General features: G+C 38.4%; 1 protein-coding gene across 1 annotated transcript in view; it reads left to right on the forward strand.

Annotated features, from left to right (window-relative positions):
- The window catches only part of alien (COP9 signalosome complex subunit 2 alien), a 37,773-nt gene extending 29,545 nt beyond the window's left edge, over positions 1–8,228 (forward strand). The window contains exons 8-9 of the mRNA XM_067053726.1: positions 2,564–2,705; positions 8,042–8,228. Of these exons, the coding sequence (XP_066909827.1) occupies positions 2,564–2,705; positions 8,042–8,186 (287 nt within the window). The 3' untranslated portion in view covers positions 8,187–8,228. The remainder of the gene's footprint in view (positions 1–2,563; positions 2,706–8,041) is intronic.
- Positions 8,229–8,300: the final 72 nt, after the last annotated feature.

The following is an 8,300-nucleotide window of genomic DNA, read 5'->3' on the forward strand; positions in this document are numbered from 1 at the left end:
TATATATATATATATGAGGATCATTCAAATATATATGAGATGTTGAGCTAGTGGTCTAGCAAGAGAGTGGGGTGATTCAGGCCATGCGTAGAACAGTAGAGGGGTCTCGTAATGAGTAAGGGAGCAGTAAGAAAAGAGGTGCCTGTGCATAGTAATTATGCAATACATAAGAGGCGTCCACCCTGCTGATACTTTACAGTGATTGCCTGCACGGTTTGTTATAAACACCCTTTACAAGCAAGATTGTTTCATTGGAATGGAGAATCTGAAGGATGGGAGTGGAAAATGAACCCCATAACCCCCAGTCGAGTTCAAGTTTGACAAAAACCATATTGGAGCTATTTGGCACCTCATTGAAAAAGACTATCACCTCACAGTTGATGTCTACTTCTGCACTCTCTTAGATCAAGTGAAGACTGCATATTGGCAAAACGGCAATAAATCCATAAGGGATATCATTTTACAGTAGGACAACACCAAGCATTATACTATAAATATCTATTAACTACTTGTACGTGCCAAAAGCTTGATGAAATATTATGGGAAACACTTGGACATCAACCATATAATACAGATATATGACCATGTGCCTTTTAAATGTTTGTACCATTAAAAGAAGGTTCTTTTGAAGGGCAGTGTTTCACTAATGATGTGTGGGAAGGGGAAGAGTGAGAGTTTTGTGCAAAACTGGCTCTAGGAACACCTAGATTTAAAAAACAGTTCTTTAGGTATGTAAAAAAGTTATATTAAGAGATTATATTATGATAAAATCAAGACATCATAACAAGGGTCAAATGATAGTGACACATCTTTCAGAACATCCTGTCAATGAATAATAACAACAATGACCTTGAGGATGGGAAGGTAAAACTGGTATTAAAAAGGAATTCACTCCATCCCCTCATGTTTCTTATAATTAAGTGATACTGTAATAATAATCAATTTTTATTATAATAATTTAATTAGTACATTAATATTAACTGCTAAAAAATTTGAGTTTAATCATTTTAAGCTAAATAAATAATTTTTTATTAATTAACTTTTATCAGTTCCATATTTTTTTAAAGTAAAACTTTACATTTATTTGTAATTACTTCATATTTATTTCTAATTACTTTATTAATTGTATGGTTTTTTAAAAGTTTTACTTGAAAGAAATATTTAAGAGCTGTGGATTAACGACTTATGTTCAAATTAATTAGGAAGTGTGCTCATAGATGTCTTTTTTTATTTTTATATTAAATGTTAATTGTTCCTGGCATAGCATTATTGTTACAGTTCGATGTCTAATTAAAGTTTATTGAAAGGGACAAAAATATTTACCTTCTTTTTCTGTATCTATGTGGGGCTTTTACTTTTTAATTTACCCAGGGTGGAACTCAGGTAGGCATTGGAAAATAAATGAGTTATTTGTTTTGTGTGAAGCATGTGATTTATAAATATAAACTTAAAGCAGGCACCGCTTATTTTGTATCGAAAAGTATATAGGATAGTTAAAACGGACAGATTTGAAATGTTTACAGGAGTAAAGTAAGTAAACAGCTTAAGCCCATTATTGTTTGTTATATACATGGACAGAATACTAAGGAAAGCTGAACTAAGGAGTCAAAAATTAAAATTAGGAAATTGGATCTTGTACTTATTCAGAAATTATTATTTTCCAATGACATGCTCATAATTGCAGAAAGCAGAGGTGCTTTGTAAGAAATGGAGAGGAAGCCAAAAAGGAATTAGTTTCAACCTGACCAAATCTAAGTAGATGGTTGTGTCCAAAAGTTGTTCTAGGGAAAAAAGAATTGTTACTTGTTGAGTCTTATGGATGGCAGGTTGGATTCTGAGATAAACCAGTGCACAATGCCATAAAAAAAGTTATCCTAAAAGTGTATCACTAACCTCTTAATCTCAAAATCTGTAAAAGGAAAATGGAAATAAAAACAAAGACAATTGTAGTAAAAATTAACAAATATTTATCCTTATGCTGACCAAATAAGATAGATATCTTATGTTCCAGGCATGGTTTAATGGATTGATTTTGCTATTAGATACTTCCAGAAATTAAAAAAAACTGTAAGTGACCTTCTGCTGAGTTCACGTTCCCAATCACTATTCTTTAGAGCTGCCCAATTACCACAGTTAATTAGTTGGTTATTATCTTCTTTTTGTTTTCCTTTATTAACAAAAGAAATTCATACAAATAAAAAATCTGCAAACTTAATCTAATTTAAACATAATTAATTATAAAAATGAAATTGCTGGAAATTTCATATTACATAGTCATATTTTAACAGTAAATGGTGATTAATCCAGCGAGAATTATGAAACCTTTCAGTAGATGTTTTATGGATTTCCTTAAAGTTCCAGAACAATTTCTGTTGATTGAAACCAGAAATAATTTAATAACATAAAAAACATGTAACAATAAAATTACAGTTCATATATTTTATAATTTGAAATGTTACCCTATTTTTCTCCTCGATCAACTAACAAATTTTTATGAATATGACATTTATTTTTATTAGTACCCCTCTAGAAATCTTGGAATTAAAGTTTTTGAAATTTTTAGATCTTTTAAGAAATATACGCACACAAGTACTGATAAAATTAATCAAACCATATACTAGGATACATATACCATTTATTTCAAAAGAACTTAACATCGATGTCAATGATGTTGAAAGTCTCCTCGTATCCTGTATATTAGACAAGTAAGTAACCTTTAATTATTTGTAATTATTAATTAATTTCCTTTAATTATTTGTTTAATTTTTCTATAAGAGTCATGTTAAATGCTTCCTAATTAGAAAGGTATCTCAGCCACACCCAGGAAACACAAGATCATGTATATGCAAAAAAAATGTAACACATCTCACATTAACAGTCTGTAGTTGGCAATAATAGTGATGGCATGTTGTTTGAATTGCTAAATCTATTAGTCAACCAGTCTACCAACACCTCATGTTCACTAGTCCAGTGTGAAGGACTTTTCTTTTAGGGTTTCAAATATTTGAGGAATTGGGTTGAATATGATTTTCTTCAATTTCTGGGAAGTCCAGTAGTGATAATTTGTTATATGTTTGAATGAGGAAATGATATGATGCCTGCTTTATTATAATTTAATGGTTTTTCTGCCATTATTTTTTTTCCCGTCTGTTTTTTTCAATACAAGTATTTTTATCATTCATTTTGTGAGATGACTTACAATATACGCATTTAGTTAGTGCATTGCATTCCCTTGGGTATGCTCATAGTCTCCACAATTTAAGCATCTTTGTTTACCCCTACATTTTTCTTTTAGTATATATAAGAAGTATGTATGTATGAATATATATGATTCCAAATTTCAATATTTACTGTAGAAGTATGTAAGTTTTTAGTGTTTATGAAAGAATTTTCTAAAAAGTGATTTGCGGCATCGTAGGTTCTAAAATCAATTTCTATTTGATTTGTTTCTTCCTTTTTATTTGATTAAATTGATTATTGTTCAGGCCAAAAAAATGTTCCGTACGCCTCTTTTTTGTTTCTTTTATACTTTCAATTGTAACCACATTAGGTTCCCGAATTGTTATCACCCGGAATGGCCCCTCATAATGCTGAGATTCCTTAGTCCTATTGGACCTCAAACGGCGGTACACAACAGTCCCAATTTTAATGTCCCCCATCACTTCACGAAGGTTTAAATTTTGTCGTTCCACTCACCGACGTTTCGCCCTCTCGGTTTTTCCTATAACTTCTGCATGACCATCCCATGATTTACAATTTCCCCATCCGCCTCTGCCGTGTCCATAAAGTTCCTACGCTGCCCTTACATGCCAAACAGAACTTCAAAAGGTGAATACCTCGTAGTGATGTGAATGGTGTGGTTATATGCGGCTACTGCCCTTACCATTGCCTCATCCAGTTCCAGTCCTTTGTCCGCCTGGTAAACCCGTAAGTGATCACTCAGAGTGCTATGCAGCCTTTCTATCCTCCCCCTCTACTTTTAGGATGGCCCGGAGTGTTAATGAGTCAATCTACTTCCAGAGTCTTCATTTCTTCTCTAATCGTAGCATTATCGAATTCTCAGCCCCCATCGGAAGAAATTCGCCTTGGGACCCCATAAAATTGAAACCATGTTCTGAGCACGACTAATACCACTTCGGCTGACCAGTCTTGGAGCTGGTGTGCCATGGCCACTTTACTGAAGAGGTCGATGACGGTTATCCACTTAAAACCTTTCCATGTAAACGAGTCAATCTGGATGTCACTGGGTGGTCCCAATGCAGTAGGTGTTTCCTCTTGCACTGCCTTAGGTGGGTGGAAGTCGCATTGTGTACTAAGGCATACATCACAACCTCCTATAACTTACTGGACCGTCTTCTTCATCCCCCACCAAAAGTAGCGACGCTTGAGAGCTTGTAACGTCTCGCTCACACCGCGATGATTGGTTTTTCCTTGGTGGTGGGCCAGAGTGACTTCATTTTGCCATTCTTTGTCTCGTACAGTCTTGACCATCATCGTGCAGTGGACAAATGTCCTATCAATCCCTATTTGTTCAAGTCTCCACAGCCATTTGATTTTTTCCCATATGACCTCGTTCCTTACATAGAGATAGTGAGTTCTTCCAGCCTTTGATGCATCCATTAGCGCCTGACATGTCTGATCCTCTCTCGTCCCTGGTTGTGACCATATCGTGTCGACCATATTTGCAACTTTTTGTCATTTATAATCTCGTCCATTTCCTCCATCTCGGACGGTCTATCTCCCTTAGAGCTATCATTCCCCGATGAGGGAGTTCCTTCCTCCAGCAGCTGCTAGTTAGAAATCTCCTCTTCTCCTGAAGTCCATTCCCTTAGGAATTGTCGGATATCCCCCGCTAGTTCCCCTTGTTCTTCCTCTATCGCGTTTATGATTATTGCCTAAGACAACCAATCCGCCACCACATTCTCCTTTCCCGGCTTATAAACTATCTTCATATTAAATTGGCCTAGGATTCCCTTCCAGCAAGTGATGTGCGCAGAAGACTCTTTCAGTTTGCCTACCCACTGAAGAGGTCGGTGGTCGGTATGGATTCTGAATTGCCTCCCAAACACATACAGTCAGAAGTGCTCAACCGCCCACAAGATCCCTAATAGTTCGCGCTCTAGGGCACTGTAAAGCGTTTCCCCGTCTGTCAGCTTTCTGCTACCGTACGCCACCGGACGTTCTCCCTTCTCGCTATCCTACGAAAACACCGCCCCAACACGTATTCACTAGCATCCATCGTGATCGTGAATTGTTTGCTGAAATCTGGGAACACCAGTACCAGTTCTCGTTGCAGCTTTTCCACACATCGCTTAATGTTGTTTTCCATGACCGGTGTTACTACTATTCGGCTATCCTTTTTTAAGAAATTGTTAAGGGCGACCAAATGCTCCACCATCTCCGGCACAAAGTGCCTGTAATAGTTAAGAGCCCCCAGCAACCACCTGATCCCCTTTACATCTCTGGGGACTGCCATTCGTTGAAGTGCTTTCACTTTGTGAACTTCAGGCTTAACACCGTCTTTTGGGATATGTCCCAGGAAGCTGATCTCCTTCTGCCCCAACAACGATTTTTCCTGAGACAATTTGAGTTCAAACTGCCTAATCCTGTTAAATATGGTCTCCAGATGTGCCTTTTGTTCCTGCTCCGATTTACTAAAAACCAGTAAATCGTCCTTGTATACTTGGCACATGGACTCATCTATATCCCTAAGAAATTCGTCTATCAGTCTCTGAAAAGTGATAGGGGCATTCTTCAGTCCAAAATGCATTCACGTAAACTCATAGTGGCCATGTTCAAACGTGAATCCCGTTTTCGATTGGTCTCTTGGATGCATCTTTATTTGATGATACCCGGCATTAAGGTAATACTACTACTAGTACTAAATATCGTTGATCCACCAACCTATCCAATATATCTTCCAATCGGGGAATAGGATACCGCTCATCTACCATATTTTCGTTTAATTTATGGTAGTCAATGACTAATCGGTACTTCTCCGTTTGCGCTCCCCCACCACTGCTTTCTTTTTCACCGCCCATAAGGGACTATTGTAGGGTGAAGTGCTATTGACAATGATGCCTTGTTCCCTCAAATTCTCGATTTCCTCCCGTATATATGCTCACTCAATGCCTGCAGGTATCGACGCTCCTTTACATAGGTTACCTTTTCCTGCTTTAGTTCTATTTCATGCACCATTTCCCCTGTTGCCAATAACACCTCTTCTTTAAAGAATATATCCTCGAACTCCTGCATGATACACTGTCTCCAATTTCCTTTGCTACTAACTGCTCCCACCCATACACTACCATCCTTTTCTAGTCCCTTACATGGAAATGGGTTTCCTCCTATTTTGATATCCTATCGTGCTGCAGTATTCTTAGCTCTCGCGCCCACTCTTCCCAACAAATCACACCCTATCATTGCCTTTTAATCCCGAGGCATTTTTTGACCTCATGTACCATAATCGAATCAGCTACTCCCCACCGACTCAACTCTATACTTGCCTCCCCTTTGACGCTACAGGGCCCATCCAGGGTGATTAATTTACTCTTACATACCTTCACCTGGGGTGTCTCCTCTCTGCCATTCACCCTCTCCAACGCTCTACTGCACAAGAAGGTGTTTGAACTTCCAGTGTCGATGAGACACTGCACTCCACCCATGCAGATGATAGGCAGACAGCCACACTTTCCTAAAACGTGATCCGTACGATCTCCTTGGAATTCCTCTTCTCTCCACTCTCTGGGTATTCACCTCCATGGGTTCACCCTGGTTCATATTCCTTCGCCTGAATAGATACGGGCAATGCCTCGCCATATGCCCTTCATTCCTGACTCATAGCATTTTGTACGAGGGCACTATGCCACCAGGTGCCCAGTTCTGCTACAACCATGGCATCTCCGGTCCTCTCTCCTTACGCTAACCTTTGGCTTGCTGCCTTGGTTCGGTCGCCTTTCTCCAGTCCAACTTCTTTCCCTTCCGCTATCTCGACTAAACTCTCTTCTTCTCCACGAGCTTGGTGCAGCTTTCGGTCGACTGTACGAGACCCTTGTCTACCCGGCCTCTTCTCTCGCACCAGTGTTCATCATCTCTTGTGCACAGTCCATAAAAGTACGATCTGTACTTTTAGAATGGTTACAGGAATCCCCTAATGGCTTGCACCTCCGCTATGCTTCTCGTTTCTCTCATCTTTTCCATAATTTGATTGAAAGGGGCGAGGAGAACTCCAGCAAACTGCTCGTTACTGTGCCTCAGCTTTTTCTCTGCATGGAACATCCGAAAAATGTCTTCTTCGGGTGTCCATCTGTCACCGCCAAATGCCTTTTTCAATCTGTCCTTCACCAGGCTCCACAGCATTTCCTCATCGGCCTGGATTTGGTTTAGGATGTTCTGTTTTATTCGGTAAATCATTGCCGCTCTTAACAAATTAGCATTATCCCTGTCCAACAGGTTTTCCCCTTCTTCCGTGCTATCTGGTGATCTCCACCTTTTATAAAATGATTTAACTCACCTATCTCTCCAGTGAATTTGTCTAAATCTGAGACAGCCTTCCTCAAATCCTGCGCTGTCCTGGTAGGAACCTTGATCCATTCTAAGGTGGTTGCATGTGCTGCCGCCAAGGTCGTTGGTAGTGGTGGAAGCCCCTGATCCTGTTGTGACTCAATCATTGTAACGGCAGGAGGATTATCTGGCACGGTTAGAACTGCTGTTCTCAGAATATTTTTCTCCATAAAATTTTAGCCAAAGCCAAAATGAGAGACATGGACTTAAATAAGAGGCCAGAGAAAGGAAGAAAAAAAAACAGTTCCGTTACTGCATTCGTATTACACGATCTGAAAGTCCTAATCTCAACTAAGAAAATACTGATTTATTATCCTCCTTAATCTTCCAGATATACATCCTGAATTGTTGACATGGGGAGTTTAAGTATTAAGATTCATAATACATATACTCTGATTGTAACTTATATATATATATATTTTGTAGGTGTGTACCATGAAACATGTATTCTTTATTGATGCTATTTTCTATTTTCTAGTACGGTCCAAGGAAAGATCGATCAAGTAAATCAAGTTCTTGAGCTTGATAAAGAATCAGGCTATGGATCTAGATACACGGCTGTAGATAAATGGACCAATCAAATCCAGACTCTCCAATTAGCAATAACAAACAAAATGGCATAGTGAATTTACTCATCGTTTCGTAAACCAGCTTTTTCTTTTTTCAACATTTCTACACAAAATTTTTCTTTTCTAAATTGAAGCTCAACAAAATGTTTACTATTTTTATGTAAAAAA

This window comes from Halyomorpha halys, unplaced genomic scaffold (genome assembly GCF_000696795.3).
Source record: "Halyomorpha halys isolate HHAL.00 unplaced genomic scaffold, Hhal_1.1 Scaffold415.1, whole genome shotgun sequence".
Classification (NCBI taxonomy): Eukaryota; Metazoa; Arthropoda; class Insecta; order Hemiptera; family Pentatomidae; genus Halyomorpha; species Halyomorpha halys.